A 24,839-nucleotide genomic window follows, 5' to 3' on the forward strand; every position below is an offset into this window, starting at 1 on the left:
ACCAAACCTCCATCCACTGCAAGAGCAATAAATGTCCTTAACCATTGAGCCATTTCTCTAGCCATGTTTTTTGGTCTCAAACTTGTTCCAAGGACTTGATGCCCTTAATTAGCAGGAAGTAGTCTCATGATATTATCACCCCTTTTCACCTCTATCTTTTTTTTTCTTCTCTCCTACCTAGTGATAGGGTGTTTAAAGGGTGTTAGAAGAGGAGTGGAGAAAAAGAAAAAAAGAACTCACAAAGTAGCCAAAGTCTGGCTTCAAGTGGTACTTGTTTCTTACAGAACAAAGCAAAAATCCAAAACCAGCAAAACCAGCAAACACCAGTAGAGGAACAAGAGCACTCAAGCATTTGTGCAAAGCCGTTAAATGGCAAATAAAATTCAAAGTTCAGAGTTCTGAAGTTTGCCTAAATATTTTGCTGTTACTTTGAGGCATCATAAAAAGAATTTAAGAGTATACCCAGAGACCAGTGCTATCTAATGTCCTTTTCAGAACTCTTCCTATTTTCCGAAAACTCACAGCTCAGGTCAAAATCACTAAAAAGAAATGGAACCTCCATGTGGAAGACTTCTGTTAGATTACAATATGGCTAAGGACTGGGAGCCCTGTTTTGCAGGAGAACAATGCTGCTACGACACCGGTGTTCCTGAATTCAGACATTGGTTATAGCATGATTTTGGTTATGAACATCTGGGTTCTAATTCTTACTAGTTACCTTGTTGCTGCCAGCTAAATAATTTTCCTTTACAAGTTTAAAATCCATTAATTGTTTAGGCTGTGTCAGGAATATAGGGCTGTATAGGAAACATTCTTTTCAGCCCAAAGATTTTCGAACAGTCAGTTGTGGGTGTTAGCTTACTCACAGAAGTTGTGGTTAACAAAAATGAGGCCCCGAGTTCTACCTTCAGCACAAAACAAGACAAAAACTTAAGAAATACCTTGGATGATGTTACTTGCAGAAATCATATCCATTTCTAAGTGATCTCTCTCTCTCTCTCTCGGGGGGGGGTAGCACTAGAACGGGCTACATAGATCACATCCACTTGCCTGTCTCTGGAGTGCTGTGAAGGAAAAAGGTGTATAATTTGAACGAGACAAACTAACCAAGGCTATTTCTGAGTTCGGTGCCTAGACAGAACCAGTGCTTACTAATTTACTAGCGACATGGCTTGGCAAGGCAACGTGAGTTGAAACTTAGGTTTCACCTCCTGCTATGATGTTCAGAGGTCCATCCGGTCTCTTCGCTTGTGCTCTCAAGCTGAGAGCAGCAAGTGTTGGCCAGCCTAGGCCTCCGAGAGGCGCTGTCATACCCCCAGTAACAGGTTACCTTCTGGACCCAGCACTGGAGCGCGGGCACTTGCGGTACGATGCAAGGACCCCATTGGTTCATTCTGCTTTCTCCCGCCCCCTCCAAGTTTTGTCCAATGAATATCTCGAACTCCGCTCACTCCCCCTACCTCCGCCAGGCTGCCCCGCCTCCAGGCGTCTGGGCTCCGGGGCGGAGATGGTGGCAGTGCGCGTGCGCGCTGGCTCACAGCTTCCCGGGAGGAGGAGCGAGCGGCCTCTGTAGAAACAGCGGCTCCGCTCTCCCGGCAAGGGCGGCGGCAGCGGTGCTGGGCGGGGCCGGGCTCGGGGTTAGTGGCGCTGCTGCAGGGGTTGTGCGAGGCGCGGTGGGGCTGCGAGGTGCTCGGGCCCGCCGAGAGGCCGTGCACACTGAGCCGACCTCCACAGCCACCGCGCTGCTCACTCTGGGTGACGTCGCGCCCGGGTCCCCAGCATGACCGAGCTACGGCAGAGGGCTGTCCGCGAGGACGCACCTCCGGAGGACAAGGTAGAGGCATCGTTGAGTACGGAGGGGCGCGCCGGCAGCCTTGCCCTCTGACCTTTGTCATGGCCCTGGGCACCAGGCCTGGGATGCGCAGAGGGTCGGCGAGCGTTCTTTGCTCCTGGGGACAGCCGCCTGCGGGCATGGGGAGTAGCGTGTGAGCTCTGGAGGGTCTTCGCCTTCCCTAGGCCTTCCTGATGTGGAGACTGGACACCCCACAGACCTTGCTTGGAGTGCGATGTAGGCTCACCGCTTGCTTTACAAATACTACTGTTAATTGGGGAGTGGAGAGACTCAGGCCATAGCATTTGTCCCCTGGGAGATTAAAACCTTATTTTGAACTTAATTAAAACATTACATTTGTTGGTTCTATCAGAGAGGCGTCTTGATTCACGCGGTGAGCGGGCAGGTTAGTGAGCAGGTGTGTGCTCCCAATGGTGGGTTTGTTTACTGCGCCAAGTGTGGGCATTGATGGGGTAAAGGAGGAAGGTAAGGAGGAGGCCATTTTGGCAGGGACACAGCCAATGTGGGGGCGCTCCTTTGGTTGAAAGTGCGAGGTTTGTGTGAAGTTGAGAAAGGTGGAGAGTGGTGGTTGTACTGTGGACGTTAAATGACAGTATTTGTGGTCAGGGTCAGTGAGTGAAGTGTGGAACCGACTAAAGCAGCCTGGACCCGAATGATGGAGTTAAAACTCAGGGATTGCGAGCTTGTGACCTGCAGAAGCTTACCTAGGCCTACAAGCTGATACGGAAATAAGGGTTCTGCTGACGGTCTGTTTCTAGCCTGTTTTCAATAAAGGAGGATATGCTGCGTTTCCCCTGATTAATAGTTGACAGAGTTTAGTATCTTTGTTTGCTTGTTCGAAACTGGGCTTCTCTCAGTAGCCCTGGCTGTCCTGGAACTTGATCTGTAGATCAGGCTGGCCTCCATTCCAGAGATCAGTCAGTGCTGGGACTAAGGAACCCCCTTCTCCCCCAAATGCTGTTTAAAGAAACATCATCAAGCCTAAGCACCCACGTTTGTCGTCTGAACTTTTATTTGGTTTTAGACAGAATCTCTCTATGAAGCCCTGCTAACTGGCTTGTACCTCATCCATATCTGCCTACCCTGTGCTATACAGTTAAAGGCATACCCCTCCCCCAGTCAGCCAGCTCGTACCTTTTTACGGTGTTTAAATTGGTTAGAGAGAACATCAGGAAGGAAACATGCATAAGCCTTAGGGACAGTATGCCAACAGTAATTTTACTAGGAAGAATGTTTCAGATGAAAGATAAAGGGTTTAAACAACTTTGTTACTATTGTAGACAGTGGGTCATCAGAGGAGAACTCTATTCCTTTGGAGAAAGTTTAGGGCTAAGGTCTAGATTTAGGCGTACCTTGCAAAGACAAATACTTACAAATCTCTAATCTTCCCTGAGCACAGGGATTGGCCCTGAAGAAAACCGTGTTCTGAATACCCCTTAGTGAGTTTGAATGCCACTCTGTATAGTTAAGGGTGACTTAAAGGTGTGAGAAGTGGGAGAAGGAAGAAGGCCTAGCTAGGCGTAGTGGAGCATGCCTGTGGTCCCAGCAGAGGCAGTGGCAGGTGGATCCCTGAATTCTCTGAGTTCAGCCTGGTCTACAGAGCAAATTCCAGGATAGCCAGGGCTACACAGAGAAACCCTGTCTTGAAAACAAAACAAACCAACCCAACCACCCAAAGTCTTGATAGCTATCGTACAGCTACACCTACACACACATACAGTTATTTACTTAAAAAGTTAACTATAATACGTAGACAAGACAAAACAACTGTGATATTGGTAGGGGTGAGGCAGCTTTCATTTTCCCCACCCAGCTCTTGGCTCCATTCTCCAAGCGTAAAGTGTCTGCTGACTCTTTAACATTCACTTCCATATTTTAGGTAGAGACGATACGAGGAGCTGTCCAGCCTTAGTAATTACAAGTGCATTTAAACCACTTGTGCAGTGAAAGAAACTTGTGGTTGGTTGTGAGGCCCGCTAGGTGTATGCTCCCTGAAACATAGCAGTTACCCTTCTGCTGGAAAGATTGTTGTAGGCAATCAGCCCATGCAGGGTAATAATTACTTACTATTTCTGAATTGTCACACATGGGATTTTTTTTTTTTTAAATTCAAGTTGGCTTAATTGGTACATGATTTATTTTCCTCATTGCTGAGACACGACATCAAGTGAAAGAATCTTAAATATTTATTTATTTTTTTATGTATAAGTACACTATAACTGTTTTCAGACACACCAGAAGAGGGTATCAGATTTCATTACAGATGGTTGTGAGCCACCATGTGGTTGCTGGGATTTGAACTCAGGACCTCGGGAAGAGCAGTCAGTGCTCTTAACCACTGAGCCATCTCTCCAGCCCCCCCACATGGGATTTTTAATGGCATAAAAATGAATATAAAAAATAAGGTACCTCGTCTTAATAAAAGAAAAAATTAAAAAGTGATTTTAAAAATAAAAAAAATTAAGTAAAAAGTGCACTTAGGAAACAGTGAAAAATGCCTTATTTTGATGAATATATGTAGTAAAAATTTAGAAACCTTAATTCTTTAGAAAAAGATTTGCTTTTGTTTATATTTGTGTGTGCCTCTGTGTGTATGTGCATGTGTGTATGCATGCCCATGGAGGCCAGAAGAGGCTATCAGATTCCCCAGAGCTACTCTTCGGGTGTTTGTGAGCTTCCTGATCTGCATGCTGGGAACTGAACTCTGGTTATGTGCAGGGGCAGCAAGCACTCTTAACTGTGGAGTCGTCTCACCACCCAATCCTTGTTTATTCTTCATAATCTGGAGGAAGATCTACTGCCATGATTTCTGATTTTGCTAATACTCTCGTGTCGTACCACAATCCAAGGGTTTAGATCTAAACAAAGCCTTGATGTCTTTTTAGAGAAATGAATTGTGAAATTTGAACTCTATTACTTCGTAGTACCAGGATCCAAAGAACAGTTTCCAAGGCAGTTCTTTACAGAACAATTTTGAAAGATTCCTCAAAAGGTTAATAATGGCTAAAATGTGTTCGCGAGTCAGTCTTGGTTTTTTTTTTTTTCTTTCGGAGCTGGGGACCGAACCCAGGGCCTTGCGTTTGCTAGGCAAGCGCTCTACCACTGAGCACTCCCCAACCCCAAGTCAGTCTTGTTAATAGACAATCACCACTATCAAAATAATCTGAAGAATGTGTTTATAAAAGGTCAGGAGGTATTTTGTTATATTTAGCATCTAGAATGGAATTCTCAAAGCTAGTTGCTAATAAAGGAAATGTTCTCTGGGAGCTAGAGTCCCAAAGCAGTTGACAAACTGAGACCTTTGGAAGCTAAGCTTTAGGACAGTTCTCTGTTGCCTGGCTGTGTTTTCCCAGCACAGTTTAGGAAGCTAAAGATGAAACCTGGACCAAAATACTAAAAACAATTGGTTTGGCCTTTCAGGAGACTTTTTGTTACGGACTTAAAGGGAAGGTTCTGGATTTTCTGCTTTACTTAGATGCTGCCACAGTTTGAAAATATAGTGTTAGTTGTTTCAAGGGCTTCTATTCTAGATAGCTGAAGTTAGTCCAGACTGGCAGCAAGTCGTTTGTTTATTTTCAGGGTCTTGTTGAGTGCTCTAGACTGGTCTCAGACTTGCTATTTAGCTCAGGATGGTTTTGAATTGGAAATCCTCCTGTCTCTGTCTTCCCAGGCTTGATATTAAAGGTATATGCCATTATGGCTAGAAAGGAGAATTCACGATTTGATTACAGATAAATCAGAGTGTCCGTGAGGTCAGCCTTTCACTAGGCCCCTCCACATTACCTCTAGTGTAAATCAGTTGTCAAACCCTAAATCCTAAGTGGGAGAATTGCATGTGCTTCATAGGTCATTGGAGCGGATTAGTGTGTGGGGAAGGTGTGCACCAAGGCAGAACATGGCTGTTGTAAGAACTTGTTAGCCACTGTTACTGTTGGTTAAAATAGATTTTGATAGAATTTAAATTAATTTTTTTGTATGTGTTGATATAGCCAGTGTTTGTTACTTTGTGGGGGTCTTCTTTCCCTTTTTTCCACCTGTTTAACTCCCTAACACTAGTCAAGAGAGAGAAAAGGATGTATGTATGTATGTATGTATGTATGTATGTATGTATGTATGTGTAGTACATGTGTTCCTGGTGCCCATGGAGCCAGAAGAGGGCATTGGAGCCCCTGGACCTAGGATTATTGATGGTCGTAAGCAGCCATGTGGGTGGTAGGAATGGAACCCAGGCCCCTTGCAAGAGCAACACGTGCTGTTAACTACTGAAGAATCCCTCCAGCCCTGTGTGTTACTTCTTTTTAAAGTTTTTACATAAGCAGTGACTTGGGAATTGAAAAAGCAGAAAACCTCAACCTTGTAGACAGTCTGTAATGAAATGCAGGAAAAGGTAGGTTTGTCATATACCCTAGCATTTTAGGTTTCTTAAAACATTTTAAATATCTATTTTTTTATTATTTGTTGTCTGAGTTGTTCATTGGCACATGCAGAGGTCAGAACGTAACCTGCAGAGCGGGTTCTTTTCTGCCTGTGGAACCCTGGAGTTTGCACTCAGTTCCATGGTAAACACCTTTGCTCATCGAGCCGTCTTACTGGTGTATGTTAGAAATACAATATTAGTTTATTTTAAAGGCTCCGTTACTTCCCAATGTATGACTGCTTGAAATCCATCTTCCCCTACAAAACTAATTTTATTCAAAATATTTTGTATTTGCATGCATTAGTATATTTCTTTACGATGGCTTAATACCCTTTAAAAAAAACGTTAACTCGCTCCTGCTGTCTTTGACTCTGGGACAAGAGGTCTTACAGGTTGTTGCTTCATGTGAGAGGTGCCACATCTGCCAAGTTAAGTTTCTTGCCTAAGGTAACAGAGTTAGGGAGAAGGCTTGGTAGTGTGAGTCATTTAAGCTTTTTCTCTCATATTGCGTAATGGTGCCTTTAAGGATATAGAATTAATGCATTAATTTAAAGTCTTACAAGTTCTTATATTGATGAGTTTTGGTTTAGAAAAAAATCTAAATTTTATCTATTATTCTTATTTCTTGCTATTTATCTATTTATTTTTTAAAGACAGTCTCACTATATATTCCTGGCTATTCTGGAACTCCATGTACTCACAGAGATCCTGGGCCGTCTGTCTCCTGATGGCTGGGATTAAGGGCACCACTTGTGGCTCAGTTTTCTTATGTAATTATAAATAAAAAGTTCCCAAAAAAAAAAATCTCTAGTGTAAAATGTAAAAAGCAAGTGAGGTCTCATAGTGTGTGTGGTGAGTGTGGGGAGATTTTTTTTTTTAATATTTATTTGTTTTTGTATGTGAGTATACTTGTAGCTGTCTTCAGACACACCAGAAGAGGGCATCGGATCCCATTACAGATGGTTGTGAGCCACCATGTGGTTGCTGGGATTTGAACTCAGGACCTCTGGAAGAGCAGTCAGTGCTCTTAACCACTGAGTCATCTCTCCAGACTGAGATTTTTTTTCTTTTTTAAAAGAGAAATTAGATTAGACATTTCTCAGTCATTGGCTCTCTGATTAATATATTTTGAAGTCTATCCCTGAGAGTAGCCATTGGGCCATCCGAGAATCGATCTCCTTTTTTGGGCTTGGCCACCACAGAACTTCACTCCCGGCAGTGTGAGCGTGTGAGGCTACTAGGGGAAATGCTGGCCAGGCATGACTAAGCGTCAGAACTGTCTGTTCCAGCAGCATCCTCGTCATCAGATTGGCACCTCCCAGAACATTCTCTCTTTCAGTCTGCTCTGTGCATTACCTGTGGCTCTAGTATACATCCGTGTCTCTGGTTGAGGCCGATGTCTTTTTTTTTTTTTCTTTTTCGGAGCTGGGGACCGAACCCAGGGCCTTGCGGTTGCTAGGCAAGCGCTCTACCACTGAGCCAAATCCCCAACCCATTGAACTCAGGACCTCTGGAAGAGCAGTCAGTGCGCTTAACCACCAAGCCATCTCTCTGGTCGAGGCCGATGTCAGTATGTATGGGGTCATATCTATAATTTAATCAGGCTTGTGTGCTCATGCTCACGTGCTGGGGGTGGAGCCCAGGGCCTTGTCCATGCTCCGCAGGTCATCTACCACTGACCTATATCCAGCCTCTATGTCATTTTGATTCCCAGTGAGCTTTTTTTTTTTATTAAGTTATTTTTGTATTTTGGTGGGGCAGGAGGTCAAACCCAGGCTATAATGGTTTCTACTTCAAGCATTCTACACCCTTAACCCTTAAACAGAAACCTAAATATTAGTGTGTGTGTGTGTGTGTGTGTGTGTGTGTGTGTGTGTGTGTGTGTGTGTAGGTAAACATGCTGCAGTGAGTGTGTGGAGGTTGTGTTCTTGGGTTTGAATTCAGGTCACCATCTCTCAGGCCAAGCCCTTCCTGTTTATTTGGTACAAGGTCTCTCACATAATTTAAGCTAGCCCTGAACCCTTGATCATTCTGTTTCTGCTTGCTAAGTGCTAAGATTACAGGCATGTGCCACTGAACCTGGCTGAGAAACTCATTGAAAGTGAATCTTGTGATACATTTCACAGTACAAATAATCTTCCTTTAGCGTGTTTGAAAGTGTCTGTCCAATACTTCTAGTTTTCACAGTTGTCTGTCCTTCTGAGGTTGTATAGACTGATCAGATGCCTTTATATAGCTTGTTTATTTACACTTGTGCTGTGACAGTTTTTAGTCCTTGACTGGCATAAGAGGCTGTGGTGTTAAAAAAGTACAGCCAGTTTGGAAGAGACCCGGGCTCTTGGCTATTAAGTCTGCCAGAGACTTGTTGAATGAATGCTGATTTGTTCCTGGCATCAAGCAGGGTCTCAGCTTTCCAAGGCCTGTTGTGCAGTAGCTGCTTGACTGGGGGAGTAGGGAGGCACCTCGCCCCACCGCCCTATTAGCCACCTTCCCTGTGCCAATCACTGATCTTTGACCTCATGTTTATCCAACAGTAGGAATGGCTTTGGGCCCACATGGCTACCTGACCTCGAAAAGTTAAATTTTTATCATTTATTATAAGTGACAGTGCCCGCTGGGTCAGGATTTGAGGGAAAGTGTGCCGCGTGAGGCCCCTTCCTCCTATCTCCATCAGACACCCCTCCCATGGTGAGCTGATGAGCTCCTTGGTGCTGGTATCTGGAAAGGCTTGCACTGTCTTGCTCAGGTCAGATGTCCTTTGATGTGGTGCATGTAGCAGCAGCCTCTTTGTGGTAGGGTCCCCATAGAGCCATCTTAGACCTTCCTGAAGGCTTGGCTGAGAGTTTGAAAAGGTGTTGGCGGCACACACCTTTAACCACAGCACTTGGGAGGCAGAAGCAGGTAAATCTCTGTGACTTAGAGTCCAGTCTACAGAGCTAGGGACAGCCAGGGCTATGGAGAGAAACCCTGTCTTCGAAAACTGTCGTCTGACTGACTGACTATCCAACTATTTGAACCTAGGATTTACTGACTCCATTCTGTTTTTGAGTCTCTGATATTGAGAGATGGCTGTCACAGACACCCTCACCCCCACGTACTGACTCTTAACTGCTGTGTCCTCCCATCTGTTCCTGACTAGTCCTGTGGTTCAGCCGTCTGAACATAAGCCTCTGTCCTTTCATAGCGCAAGCTTGGCCTGTCTCATGCCCGAGTTTGCCATGTTCTCTATGCTGACCCTGTTTCTACGGTTTCTTTTCCTCCTTGGCTAGAACCACGGATCCTGTAATCACTCAGGCTTGAAATCTGTTAGCCTTGGGCCCCCATGACTAAGCTTGCTGCCAAGTCTGACACCTGAGATCGATCCCTGCGCTCTACAAAAAGACGAGCAACTACTGCATGTACCACACACACACACACACACACACACACACACACACACACACACACACAAAATTAATCTAAATTATTAAAAAGAAATCTGTCAGTCTTGTAATTCCTCTGCTCCTCTGCCCAGTCCAGGACTCAGGTTCTAGCCAAGTATTAGCTGGATTTTTTTATCTGCTGCCTGGCACATTTCCCGGACTTGATGCCTTTGCTGTTCTGATCTCTTCACACTGAGCCTCCTCTAGCTCCAGGATGGGCTCCTGCTGCTCTAGTCCATCTGTGCTTTGTCTTCTAGCACTTGTGAAGCTACACTATGAATTATGGAACAAAGTCCTAGACTCCTTTCTGTCTCCCTTGGCACCTCCTGCTGGATGCCTCTGTGCCATTGATCGTGGTCCTTGGTTCCAGCGTCTAGAGTGTCTTTCGTTGTCATCCTCTTCCACTTCGAGCTATAGAAATCTCACCTCCTCACTGGAAACGATTCAGGCCTTTGGTATAGAAACCAGTGGATGTATACATGTGAGAATAAAGTCTGCGTGTGAACTCATGCGAGACACAGCTGTGGTTCAGTACAGGTAGCTGCGTGACTGAAAAGGCAGCTGTGAGTAATCTCACACTTTGCCTCTTTGTGCTCATGGAAGCAATGCCCCGATGTAAACAGCAATGTAGACAGTGTTTCAAACTCGATTGGGAAGAAACAGAGAAAGACAAAATTCTTACTGTCGAAGCCCGAAAGAGAAAGGAAGAAATGCTCTCAATTCTGCTGTGTAGTACCACTGTTAATATTTTAATATATATCTTGTTTGGTTTTTAGACATTTTAAACATTCCTGCATCAGCTACTTTATTACCTGTGGTCTTCCCATTTTTCTAGACATGTGATTTAAATATTGAGATTCTAAACTCAGTGTTTTTTTTTTTAAAGATTTGGTTAATTTTATCTTGTTTGCATGTGAGTGTTTTGTCTTCGAGTGTGTCTGTATATACAGGTGTGACTGATACCTGCAGAAGCCCAGAATGGGCGTCAGGTTTCCAGGGTCTGGAGTTCCGGGAGGTTGTGAGCGTCCATGTGGATGTTGGGAATTGGACCTGGGTCTTCTGGAAGAGCATCTCTTCAGCTCCCTGCATCTTTTAAAAATATTTTTATTGCATTTATTCATTTGTGTGCAGGTAGCAGTCAGAGGACAGCTTGTGGGACATGCGTTTTTTCCTTTCCCTTATGGGTTATGGAGACTAAGTTGGGCCACCAGGCTTGGTGGCTGGTGCCATTTTATTTTAAAGGATTTACTCTCTCTCTCTCTCTCTCTCTCTCTCTCTCTCTCTCTCTCTCTCTGTGTGTGTGTGTACACTGTAACTGTCTTCAGACACACCAGAAGAGGGCATCGAATCCCATTACAGGTGGTTGTGAGCCACCATGTAGTTGCTGGGAATTGAACTCAGGACCTCTGGAAGAGCAGCCAGTGCTGCTCTTATCATTGAGCTATCTCTCTAGCTCAGCCATCGGTTTTTTTAAACTTAAAAAAAGTTACTGTTTTTATGTGTATGTGGCTGCATGAGTTTGTGTGCATTACATATGTGCAGGAGCCAGAAGAAGCCAGAAGGTGTTGGATCCCTTAGAACTAGAATTACAGGAGGTTATGAGCTGCCATATAGGTGCTAGGAACCAAACTAACGTCTGCAAGAACAGCAAGTACTCCTAACTGACCCTCCCCCATAATTTTAAAAGCTATAGGCCATTGTGTTTTGTGCTGAGCTTTACTCCATTATATTTGTTAAGAATTAAAATTGTTTTAAATACTTGGCTATTATAACTAGAAGCTATGTACAATAGCTCTAGTTTTTTAAAAAAAAAAAAAACCCAAGAAAATACTAACCTCAGCCATTCATGCGTGATCTCCTTGGAAGATTCTTTTGTTTAGAACCGCAGAGCCAGAAAACTGCTGGCCATTGTTTAAGCCTTTGATACAATGAGTGCATTTTCTTCTACAGGAAATTGGTAGCTTCCACAATGTGTTTCTTGATTTTTTTTCAAGAGCTACTATATGGTAGCCTGGCAGTGGCAGAGCAGACTTGGGGCTTGGCCTGCCCGCCTTATACTGTCACACTGTTCTAATTTGCCTTAGTATTTCCCCCTGAACAGCCTGTGGGAATGGTGTCTGGTTGATTATTTTGAGGCATTGTCTTTCCTTCTCTGTATGAAGCATACTTTAGAGCAGGCTACCCTGTTTCCCCAGAGAAATTTTTACCTGTCTCTGGGTATATAGACAAATAAAGTAGCTAAAAATGTTCAAACATTTAATATTGTTTTCGGAATGGGGACATCCTTCATAGCCATCAAATTGCTTGCTACATGAGCATGAGGAACTGAGTTTGATACCAAGAACTTATCCAAAAAAGCTAGACGTGGTGGCACAGCTTGTAATTCTGTAGGTGTAGTAGCAGAGACATGACTCTCTGGGGCTTCTTAGTGAGCTCCAGGCTAATGGCGGGCCTGTCTCAGAAACACAGTGAATTGACTCCTGAGTTGACCTTTGGCCTTTACACACACACACACACACACACACACACACACACACACCACATGAATACACACACACCACATGAATACACACACATACACACACAGAGTTTTAATTTATAACATAAGTTGATGGATATACATAAACAAGTAATAACGACCTTAGTAACTAAGGACAACCGTAATGAATGAAGCACGTGCCTCACTTGTCATGGAGTAGAGGACTGAAGCTGCCACTGTCGTTGGGTATAAAAGTGACGGTGTATGATCCATCAGATCTTGAGCACAGTGACACATACTGGCTGCTCCCCAGTGTTCAGGTTTGGGGGGATCGTAATGATTACAGCTTCCTCGGCTTCCCTCTGTCCAGTCACTCTTTAATTGTCCTGTAGGCTCTGGACAGTCAAGCTCTGGGCAGAGTGATTATAAGACTTAACTGGAGGTGTTATGAGATATTTTAATTAAATATTGGACCTGTATTTTAAAAATATTTACTTATTTTTATTTATGTGTATTTGTGTGTGTGTGTGTGTGTGTGTGTGTAAGTGTGTGTAAGTGAATGCCACATGAGTGTGCCTGAAGTCAGAGGAGGATGGGTTATCCTTTGGAGATGGAGTCGTTAGCCACCTACATTAGATGCTTGGAACTAAAACTCAGGCCCTCTGGAAGAGCAACAAGTGTTCCTAACCATTGAGCCGTCTCTCCCAGGCCTCCTCCTCCTTTTTTTTTTTTTTTTTTAAAGTAAAGTATCTCACCATCATATTGCTGCAGAGAACATGCTACTAATGCAAGCTTCAAAATGTCAGTAGCTTTGGGGACTACAGATTTGAAATTTCATGTGGTTTGCAGAATGAATGGTTTCTTAGTTGTTATGCAAAATTTGTTTCGAGATTTTCCTGTGCATTCACTTAAAATGTTGACTGGGTTTTGTGTTAAAAGACACACACAGACACACAGACACAGACACACACACACACACACACACACACACGCACACACACACACACACACGCACACACACTTTGACTGAAACCATGTTGAGGAAATCTTCATGAAGTTTGTGTATTTGTCTATGTATGTTGTCCCTGGAGAACATTAATGGGGAACAGTCTGCAGAGCATGTGGCCTTGATCAACTTTCTCCCTTCTGGTCTCGCAGAGCACATCATCCCCTAAGTCAGTTTTCTCCTTGGGTTTGGTGATAGAGCCATCCAAAGAAGGAAGGCTCGAGTGTCTCCTGCCTTTCTCTCCATCTGTTTTGTAGAGGGGAGGCAATGGCAGTGGCCTGGGGTCTTTGAGGCTTGTATCCCGGAAGCAGGAGCATCCTGGAGCAGTGTGCAGTGACTGTCACAGAGCCCCAGTCTTCTGAGACCCAGATCAACCCCAGCTTCTTCTGGGAAACGCTCTGGACTCTTCCAGCCCATTCCCACACCTCCTTTCTTCCCCTCGCTTCTGTGGAAATCACTGTCCACGACTCCATTATGTGGCATCTTCTGCTGCCTTCTCAGCACATGGTCTCTGGGATTGGGTTCTTGACTTAGATTTCGTCAACTGCTCCGGGGGGTTGGACTCTCAGGTTTGGCTGTCCTGCAGACTTGGCCATGAACTCCTTTCACATGGCTGGACCCAGTTCCCTGCACCTGTGGCTTGTCAGGAGGTTGGGGCTGAGTTGGTACTAAATCAGCTGTGAAGATTAGCAGCTACTTGGGCAGTGCGAACCAGGCCTCTGATTTAGTTTGTTACGCTTAGTGACTCATATGTTGTGAAACACAAAGAACTGGCCTGTCAGTGTTCTCCTTAGTGCTGAAGTACCAGGCAGGTAGCTGTTAGTGCTACATTAACCCAGCCCCAGTGTTTTATTTAAAAATGCTTAGGATTCAAGACAATCAAGTGGTTCAAATATTTAACTTTTTTGATATACCTCAGAATAGTAATTAAAAACCCAAGTTAATAAAAATATAATTGAACATTAATTATTATTCTTGAGTAGGTTAGTAGACAAAATTTAAATATTTCCAATGAAAATTTACCACGATGTCCCACATTAACTGAGTTTATTAAAAATAAAATCAAAACAGCTTTAAAATGAAATTCCTTTTAAGACCTGCGTCGGTGGTGATGGTGACGTAGATATTTCTGTTCAAGGTGTTTTCTCTGTGCACGCTGCTCTAGCCGGAGAAGTGAGGACCACTAAGTTGCTGCCCTTCTTTTAGTCAGACATTGCTAAGGACACATGCTAACTTTGAGACTTGAGGCCCATGGGCTGACTATAGCCTTTAGTCGCTAGTAGTCTTGTTTTTTTCCCCCAAGACAGGATTTCCTGCTTGTCTTGATGTGCTTGAGTTTCATCTGTTTAGAAAGTCTTTGAGCTTGATTGAGACTTAATCTTCAGACAGAAGCTTTGCCTTACTGGTTGTTTTTCTTCCTCCTGAGGATCATGCAGGAGGTATGGCTTCTAAAAGGACACTTGGTCCAAGTACGCCTGTTGACTGGTACAGACTTTCAGAGTGCGTTGTGTTGCGCCATGGCGGAGGGGATGGTGGTACTGAAGATCACGGCAGAGCCCAGCACGTGCTACCCAAGTGCTCTCCCCTGAGCTATAGCCTCAAACCCAAGCTTTTCTTCTTAAAAAGGATGTCTTCTGTCTGCCCCCACAGCCTTGTTGGCCCCCATCACTAGGATTTGGATCTGTGTATGTCGCTTGTATAGACACGTGACTTGGGAATAAAAGCCTCACAAAACTGTACCCTTTCTGTGAACAAGTCAAAGTTTGCTACTCTTTGCTACCGTCGTCATATCTACCCTTTCTGTAACTCTTGTTGAATTATAACAGAAACGTGCACATACTGTACTTTCCCAGTGACTTTTCATAAATTAAGCACATCCCTCAGCAGCCTCACATCAGACAGAACATTTCCAGTCCCTGGGGATGCTCCCATGGGGAGGCTTCTGTGTGATGTCTTCCGTTCACCGGCCTCTCCCGTGGGAGCCACCAGCCTACTTTCTGGCAGTGTGTGTGTGTGTGTGTGTGTGTGTGTGTGTGTGTGTGTGTGTGTGTGTCTATTTGTAATGCACTAAGTTAATTTTAAGACCCAGTGGGTCTCAACTTGCTACAGCCACGTTTTGTCTATTCTTGAAGTAGGAATTTTCTTTTCTTGCATATGCAAAAGATGAAGTCCAAGATGACTTGATTTCCCCCAGGATCACATGGCTTGTGCTGTTTTTCTCTCCCCCAGGACTTCTCCCTGAGATGAGGAGTGTCTTGTTTCGAAGGTCAGTTTAGCTGTTTTGTTTTATGCTCAGTTCTTCCCTCTTCATGTGCTCAGGGAACGGCTGCTCATTATGGAGAGACAGCTCCAGTGAATTGCCGGTATTAGGGCCCTGAGCATGAGTCAGATACATCTGCTTGTTGCTTTGGTGGTGTCCTGGAAACTTCATTGGCATTTGTCTTCTGGTCACAGGATAGAAAGAACCTGCAGGGACATAGACAGCATGAGCTATCACCATGCAGGACAAACTCAGTGCCTCCCTGTCTCTCTGGTGTGGCTTGTTGAGAGATTATGTCTCAGGGGCTTAGACTTCCTACTGGAAGCCACTGTGACTCTCCTGTCGCCCTTGTGTTCTGACTGAGAGGCCACTGCTTCTAACCAGCACCTCTTGAGTTGGTCCAGCGAGAGCTGCTGAGGTCATGCCCCACAGTCTGCATGTAGAAATCCTGCTTGAGTGTGCGCCTAGGGACTCAATTGGGCTGGACATGTTTGTTCACTTTGTCGATGCTTAGCTGAGACTTGGTTCCAAGAACCTCGGATTTTCAGCTTCTTTCCTCATGGTAGAATTACCTGGTTGGCAAGGTTGTCAGACATGGGACATAGCAGTGAGTCAAACAAGTTCCTTCCAACATAGAGCTCATTTTCCATTGAAGTACACAGGTGAATGTTTGCTGTCAGAGCTAATGAGGTTAAAGGACAAGCAGGGAAAAGCAGGTTGTTCTTTTAGGCTGGGCCTCTCTGTGTTGCCCATTCTATTGGGAAACCCAAGCTCACATGATCCTCCCACATCTGACTCCTTCCAAGTAGCTGGGACTACAGATAACATGCTGCCAGGCCTGCCTCCACCTGTGTAGTCTTTTCTTCCTTTCCTGTTCCATTCTTGACAGTCTCAGTGTGTAGTCAAGGCCGGCCTCACATTCATACTCTTCCTACCTCAGCCTCTTTAGTGCTGAGAGTTACAGGGTTGTGGCCCTCATGCCTGGACTAACTAGGTGTTTCTTACTATGAGGGTAGCATTTTCAAGTGTTAGCTTTTCAAGGGGCCTTCCAGTGTGTAGTCTAGTTTGGCTGAGATGCAGATATGTTTCTGAACCTGTCTGAGAAACAAGTGGAAATGTTCCTAGACCTGTCCATTGTAGTGCCGGGTGGAAGCACTGAGAGTCTAAAAGGTTTTGTCTGTTTATTTGTTGTTCCGGGCAGTGCATTAGCTGATGTTGGGAAGTACATCTCTGCACTGTACTTCTGCAGTCAAACGGTCTTCTAACATTCATGTTTATATCAGTTGTCTTAGTTACTTTTCTCTTGCTGTGACGAAGTACCAGGACCAAGCAATTTGTAAAAGAAAGCATTTAATGTGGGCTCCTGGTTTCAGAGGGTTAGAGTCAGTCAGTGGTGGCAGAATATAGATGTCAGCAGGAACAGTTAAGAGCTCACGTCTTGGTCAGAAAGTAGGAGGTGTGTGTGTGAGTGTGCGTGCGTGTGTGTGTTTGTTCATACACTGGGAATGGTGAGTCTTTTGAAACCTGCCCCCCAGTGACATACCTTCTCCAACAACGTTAACCTCCTAATCCTTCCCAAAGAGTTCTATAAGTTGGGAACCAAGGATTTAGGTGCCTGAGACTTATTAGGGACTTGTCATTCAAATCACCAAGCCCATGATTAGTGCTGCTCCCAGGCATCATCAGAAAGTGTTCCTTTTGCAGTAGGCATCAGTCGGTGCAGAGACTCATAACTGGTCAGAACGCTGAGAATCAGGGACTGAGTCCTCAGCCGCAAGCAGAACATTGGGACATTGCTGAAGAGGAGGAGGAAAGTCTAAGAGCCCGAGGCTGGGGAGGAGCCCGAGGCTGGGGAGGAGCCCGAGGCTGGGGAGGAGCGCTGTGAATTGATCTCTTCTGGAGATGACATTGCTGTTGCACTCATGAATTTACCATAGCTATGGTTACTTGCACGAGACCTGTACAAGATCAAGTCAGTCAGTAATTTCATGGATAGAGAAGCTCAGCTTCACCCCTATATTAGACACTACTGACAGCTGATGGCTGCTGTGCGTGTTTTCTTCACGGCCCAGTATTAGTTGTACTCAGTATGTAAAATGACCTCCTAATGACTTATTGTTCTACTCATAGATTAATGCATTAGTTAGTCCTCATCAGAGAACCTGCGGTTGCTTTTTCCTCCTCCTTTTTTCCTTCTTTGTTTTTGTTTTTCTTTTTGCTATAGATGCTATTAACACAGAGACCGATAGCTGATCAAGGTGCGGAGAATGAGACGGGGAATGCTCAGCCCTAACAGGATAGTTTATATCTCACCTGCTCCACTCAAGCCAGGCTTGGGGATCCTGGGAGAAGAGGGGGTGGGAAGACTGTAAGAGCTGTAAGGTGGAGGATGACTAGAAGGAAACATTCTGGACACAGTAGGGCAGTTACACATGTGAATTTGCAGCAGTTGAGAGAGTATGCATAAAAGCTACACAAGCTGGCCAGACAGATTCTTAACCTAGAGAGGGAGGTCGGTCCGAAGTTCCACCCCAAGCTAAGAAGCTACTAGTAGCTGATAGCTCCTGGGACAGGGAGAATCAGTTTTCCTTAAGGTGTGACCCCTGGTGGCTAGACCAACATCCAATGAAGACTACGTATCCAAGAGGCAGCACAAGATGTCCTTGATAGGTTTAAAAACAAGTAGTAAACAGCGGACACGGAGATGGGTGGGTGGGGAAGGGAGACAGGTGGGGGAAGAGGAGCAGAGGTGAGTGTGGTGGAAATGCCAAGTCAGAGTGCAGAAGTGAACAGACTTGTAAAAGAATGGAAACATTTTCAAAAATTGCCAACAGTAAAACAGTTTCTAAACATACCGGGGCCAAAAATTGCTTCAAAATGCAGAATGAAGCTGAGGTGTTTCTGGCATTGCATGACTTCACTGTAGCCTTGGTTCTGACCACAAGACAAGTGTGCGTACTGTTGTATCAGGCAACGTAAGTGGCATTCTGCTTGAAACATTCCAACTCAGATCTGGACTGTTGTGTAGTACAGATGGGCGTTTGTCCTTTCTTTTGTACATGTAGTTTTATGCTCCTATAGAAACAATGGTTAGGGGATAGAAATATGGCTCAGTGGTTAAGGGGTGTACTGCAGAGGACCCGAGGTCAGTTAGATAGGTCTTCACTGCACAGTCATTCCGACTCCCAGGGGATCCAGGGCCTTCTTATGGCCTCTGCGCTCGCATGGTATGTATTGCCTTCCTTCGTCCACCCATATTTAAAAATAAAAATCTTCATTAAAAAAGAGACATAATGATTTAATTGTGGAAAACAAGAATTTTAAACGCTTGTGTCTTAACAAAAGGTTTTTTAAGTGTCTATGTAGGTATTGTACGTGTGAATGCAGGTGCTCTTGGAGCCAGAGGTATAGGCTCTCCAGGAGCTGGAGATGCAGATGGTTATGACCCACCCGACATGGTTGCTGGGAACTGAATCCTGGTCCTCTGGAAGAGCCATCTCTTAAGATCCAGCTCTTGTTTTTCTGAAGCCTTGAGGCGCATCATTAGAGTTATTTGTGAACTCTCATTTAGAATGGCTGCAAGAGACAAGCTTAGCCAAGATCTGATCCTGACAGAGTTTGAAAGGGTTTAGACATAGTATTTGGACACTGGGCTGCTCTGCAGGATGGAGGAGTATATTAGCTCTTTTCCCTTCCGAATATTCAAATGCCCGAGACCATGGGGACATTCAGACCACCTCAGGAGGAGCTGAGAGCAGGTGCCCTCTCCGTGCTGTGGTGTGGGAGTGGAAGAGTGGATCCCAGGCTGGAGGGAGGTGGCTGATTGTGCTGTTGCTGTCATCAGGACGGATGCTGATGCTCGGGCTTGAGTTAAGGAGTAAGAGGCAGTCAGAAGAGGAGTGACTTGAAGCAGTGTGGGAGGTTGCATTTGCAAACGTGATGGTGGCTGTAAGGATTGAGGAAGGAGTCACATTTCACAGTGGGAAATGCAAGGTGACAGATGCCACTGCTAAGATAAGTTACACGGGAAGAGGTTTGGAGAGGAACTGGTAGATCTGGTTATGGACACATGGACAGTTTTGGGTGCCTGTGGAGACCTCTGAGAGGTTATTTGGACATAAATGTCTGCAATCAAGAGAGAATTTATGACTGCAATATAGCTCGAAGTGTAGAAACTTACCTAATGTGTGCAGAACTCTGGGTTTGGTCACCAGCACCCTTCCCCGAAGCCCCCCCCCCCAAGAAAAAGAAAAAGGAGGGCAGTTGGAGGCCTGATTTGACCAAGTGAGATTACTCAGAGCCAGTCAAGTGGTAGAATGAACTCCAGAGGAACCCCCAAATTAAGGGAAAGAGGGGCTGCTAAAGAGAAGGCTGGCTGAGATGGCCTGGTGGGGAGGCGGGTGGCAGGCCAGGCTGTGCTGCTTCCAGGCCAAGGAGGGGTTGGTGTTTTGTTTGTTTTAAGTAATAGTATCGGAAATTGCTGAGATGAGGATGGAGAGCTAATTCAGTCGGCTGTAGCGATGAGGTTATTTTGATGAGGGAGTTGCTTAGGACCAGGCTGGGATGAAGTTGGCTTGCTGTGGTTTGAGGAATGGCGCAGCCAGGGGGGTTCTTTTCTGTGGAGTGAGGAAGAAACTGTGTGAGTTGGATGAACGTTCAGGAGTTGTTTATTATTGAGCCTGCTTAGATGGCTGGAGGAAGTGATGAGAAGAGGAAGGAGGGGAAGCAGAGAGGTGAGTCAGTCAAGGGCCAGGCAGGCACATGGTGACCTCTCAGTGCAGCTTTTCAGGAACCTGGCTGGGGTAACAAGGGCATCAATGCCCTGTCCTTTGCAGATGCCCCTTGCTCTTTCAAATAGTTTGGGGGATAGTTTATAGCCAATTAGGGTTTTTGGTTTTGTTTTTTTTTAAAGATTTATTTACTTTATGTATATGAGTACACTGTAGCTGTGTACACCAGAAGATTGGATCCCATTACAAAGAGTGGTGAACCACCATGTGGTTGCTGGGAATTGAACTCAGGACCTCCGGAAGAGCAGTCAATGCTCTTAACCACTAAGCCACCTCTCCTGCCCATCATTAGGTTCTTAAAAGCTGAATCTACGCCCCAGCTCCCCACCCTGGTTTTTTCTTTGAGTGCTGTTACTGGTAAGGGAACCTGTAATGAATTCCATCTTGGAAAGCTGAGTGCTCTCAGTATTGATTTGAGACTTTCGGCAGGCAAGGCACACTATAGTGGGGTGGCTCTCTTAGGTCTCAGAAATGATACCCCAACGTGTGGCATCTTGGCATGTGGAGCATGTTTTAACTAAGTCAGAAACGGCATCCCTTCCATGGCCACTCTGACCGCCTAACTCTCCTGATGCCTAGGGACGTGAATGCTCCAAATCGGCCAGGCGTATTCGCCAGCAGAGCTGCTGTTGTGACTCTGTTCTCTCAGACTCCTCAGCAGCTAGCTAAGGAATCACAGGAAGGAGCGCTTGACTCCATGCAGGACACACTTGGGTTAGCACGAGCTCCCTGGGCCAATTCCTTGCCCTTGAAGTTGCCAGCTCGTTCATGAAGTGTGTAGATAAGCTTCCGTTTGAGTTTTACGTTCACTCACCTGTGAGAGCCCCTCCCTCTGGAGCTAAAATCTATGTGCCCCTTTCTTGTTAATCTACGTAGGGCTGGGTGAAAATTCACTTTGCCTCTTTAGTTCCCAGCTCACAGTAAACTCATCTTTGACCTTTTCTTTAGACATATGAACTTGTCAAATGGGATTAGAATTGAAAAGGGATAGAAGTATTTCTTTGTTCTTCCTGACAAGACCTGCCCCACCCTACACACTTGCAGCACACACAGCAGGCATTTATCTTTTTGTCTGGTGTAAGAACTCAGTTCAAACCTACTGGGCTCTCCCATCAAGAACGAACAAACAAATGACACAGGGACCCTGACATTTCTTAAGCACCCTCTGTCTAGCAGTTTTCCCCTTTGGTCCTTGTCTCCATAAGTGTGTGTGGGGGGTGGGGGGTGGGGGGGGGGAGGGAAGGCGTTGATCACCCTGGCAGCTGGCCAAAAGGCTTGTTTAAGGTGACAGAGTTAGTATTCAGCACTAAGGTTAAGCTTAGGTTAAGTCTTTGCTCCAGGAGGAGACTTGCAATTTGCATATAAAGCAGTGCAAAAAAATAGTTTGTAAGTTGTGGAGTCGTTTCAGTCACTGGGACTTGTGGATCAGACTGTTGGGTCCCCGGAGAGGGGAGAGCTTGGGAAGCATAACTGACCAGTGCACCAAACGCTGCCACAAGTGAATGAGAGCCTAGTGGGTGGCGCTGCTTCTGTTCTTCTCGTGCCCCCCCTGCCCCCCGTTTCTAACTCTTAAGACAAACTGGGATAAAATATGAGAGTTTTAACAGGAATCAAAGGAGAACCAGTGTCTGGTAAAGAAATTGGTGTAGACTTGGCTGAGTCCCACCTACCTGGACTGGATTCCCCAGTCCACAGGGGCTTCTGTCCAGCACTAGCCCCACCCCATTTCTAATACAAGGTCAGACTGTCACACGGGAGCTTCGAAAGTTTTTGTTGTTGTTGTTTTGTTTTGTTTTTGGTGAGCTGGAGACAGCCCTTCATGAAATACTGAGAATTAAGAGGGAATTGGAAGAAAATAGGGTGTGTACTGCTGATTAAGTAGTCAATTTAACGAAAGCTAGAGCTTCAGCGAGGAAGGAGCCTCAGCTGAGGAAATGCCTCCAGGAGATCCGGAGGTAGGGCATTTTCTCAATTAGTGATCAATGAGAAAGGGCCCAGCCTATGGTGGGAGGCGCCATTCCTCACTGTGGTCCTGGGTTCTGTAAGGAAACAGGCTAAGCAAGGCATGAGCAAGCCAGTAAGCAGCACCCTCCATGGCTTCTTCACCAGCTCCTCCCTCCAGGTTCCTGTCCTGCCTGAGTTCCTGTCCCGACTTCCTTCAGTGATGGATTATGATCTGGAAGTGTAAGCTGAACAAATCCTTTTCCTCCCCAAGTTTCCTTTTGGTCATGGTGTTTTCATTGCAGCAACAGAAATCCTAACTGAGATGGTGCAAGTCAAACAACAGCTCCCCCCAGAAAGAGTGGCAGGCGCGGGTTGCAGGCTTAGTAAGGTCCTTCCCCAGACCATGACATGGGGGCTTTCTCGCCACCCACTCTGCTTCCTTCCACTTTTTCTTCGGTAGCAGACAGACTTCTGTGCTGTTCTGAGACTTGCGTGGTGCTGGGCTGAGTGGGTGAAGAGCCTAAGGCTGCTTAGGGGCACTTTTTGAGAAACAGTTTAAAAACATTTGTATCTTTTCCTTGGCTCTTGGTTCCTAGAACTCTGCTTCACGCTAAGGGCTGTTGCCTTTCGCTGAAGGATCTGCGTGACCCCAGGGGCGAGTTTCCCTTCCTTGCAGAGGATTCTGTTTCCTGTTTACATCAGCATCACCACCCCTCTGGGACTGGCTCAGGAACTGTGGGAGGATGGGTGGAGACGAGGGTCTTATCCTGTGCTCTGGGACCCGGGACTGGAAAGGAAGGCAGACTCTTGAGAAAGAGGAGGAGCCTGGAAGGAAATGGGGCTTCTAGGGAGAAATGGGGGTCCTGGGAAGGAAATGAGGCCCTGGGAGTAGCTGATTCTGAGTGCACTGACCTACGCCCATGGAGGAGGGAGGTGAGGAGGCCTCCAGGACCCTAAGTAGCAACAGAGGTAGCCTATGTGTTGTCCATGTGAACTGGGAGTTGGCCTGGGGCTATGTGTTCAGTAGAGTCTGTGTAAGGCCTTGGATGTGAGTTCAAGGAGGAGACCGAGGTGGATGGCTGGGGAAGAGCTTTATTTGAAGAATTCAGGCCACAGCACTAGAGAAGAGCATGGCATGGCGGGCCTGAAGAGAAGGAGACTGGGCAGCCTTCAGTGGGCCTTCACACACACAGGCACTCTACAGCGCCACTGACTCCCGGGTATCAGGATCTTAGCAGAAAGTGAATGCACATCAGAGAGCATTGGTGACCACTCGGCCTGCTTCCCATCTCCTCCCTGCCTCCTGCTTGGGAATCAGCCTGGCTGCAAGCTTGTGCTGTGAAACCACCTCCATTCCCAGAAGTGCTTCAGACACCCAGGACTGGAAAAATGCCTCAGCGGTTAAGAGCACTTGCTGCGCTTCCAAAAGGTCCTGGGTTCAGTTCCCAGCTCCCACACGATGGCTCATCTGTAACTTCATGTCACAGGGATCCAGCACCCTCTTCTGGTCTTCCAGGGCATAAACGTGAATATGATACACACAATATACACGGACGTCAAAGCACACACATAACATAAAAACAAGTAAGTCTGAGGGGGAAGAGGCCCTCACTTCCGGCACACAGACTGGCAGATCGTGTGGTGTGCATCCCAGGGGAGAGTGAGCACATACATGCATTAACAGGTAGCCTGCATGTGGTAGACATCACCCGTGGTTCAGAGGTCTCCATTTTTGATTGGGCTGCCTGTGTGCAAATGCTGCACTCAAGTAATTTGTTAGTGCCTAGCCCATTGTTTCCCCTCTACTCCACCCCTCCAGCATGATGCTGACATTGGCTGACTGTTTACAGTTCTTTTGCTTCTGACCTGTGTGTTCTGTGCTTTGGGTATGTTACTGAGAGATGGGAGCAGGAAAGGCTGATGGGATAGCTACCACACACTCCCCCGTTTCCCCAGCAACATGTGAGATAAGGGAATCTTTTTCCTGCTGGAAAACCAGAGAAGGAGGCCCATGCTAAGTGTGGTGAACACAAGCCAGGTCACTTCCCAGACCAAAGCTACCATCTGTTGCAGAAGGCTTTCCTGTACTAATGAAATATTTTTAAAGAATTATTTATTTAATGTATGAGTGCACTGCAGCTGTCTTGACACACCAGAAGAGGGCACCAGATCCCATTACAGATGGTTGTGAGCTACCATGTGGTTGCTGGGAATTGAACTCAGGACCTCTGGAAGAGCAGCCAGTGCTCTTAACTGCTGAGCCATCTCTCTAGCCCCCAGTGTGTAGCCCAGGCTGGCCCTGAACTTGTTCATGATCCTCCTGCCTCTGCCTTCTTCAGCAAATCCTACCAGTGTGCACCACCACAACGGGCCTGAACTTTTATTTTTTTAAAACGTATATTTAATTCCATTTTGTGGGATGGAAGCATGTGTGTGGAAGACAACTTTCTTGGAAGTCAGCTCTCTCTTTTTACTCTGTGTGTCCCAGAGAGTGTTCTCAGGTCACTTGACAGCAACTGCCTTTTCAACTGAGCCGTCTTCCTGGCTCCACTTCTGACTTAAAAGCAAGCAAGCAGGCACTTAACATGTTTGTGGGTGCCTCATGTGTGTTAGACCCTGGCGTTCCTGAAGAGGGCATCAGACCTCTTGGAGCTGGATTAACAGACAAG

General features: G+C 45.8%; 1 protein-coding gene across 1 annotated transcript in view; it reads left to right on the plus strand.

Moving 5' to 3' along the window:
• The first annotated feature begins 1,542 nt into the window (after positions 1-1,542).
• The window catches only part of Cds2 (CDP-diacylglycerol synthase 2), a 40,257-nt gene continuing 16,960 nt past the window's right edge, over positions 1,543-24,839 (plus strand). The window contains exon 1 of the mRNA XM_032904266.1: positions 1,543-1,834. Within this exon, the coding sequence (XP_032760157.1) occupies positions 1,781-1,834 (54 nt within the window). The 5' untranslated portion in view covers positions 1,543-1,780. The remainder of the gene's footprint in view (positions 1,835-24,839) is intronic.

Source organism: Rattus rattus, chromosome 5 (genome assembly GCF_011064425.1).
Source record: "Rattus rattus isolate New Zealand chromosome 5, Rrattus_CSIRO_v1, whole genome shotgun sequence".
Lineage (NCBI taxonomy): Eukaryota > Metazoa > Chordata > Mammalia > Rodentia > Muridae > Rattus > Rattus rattus.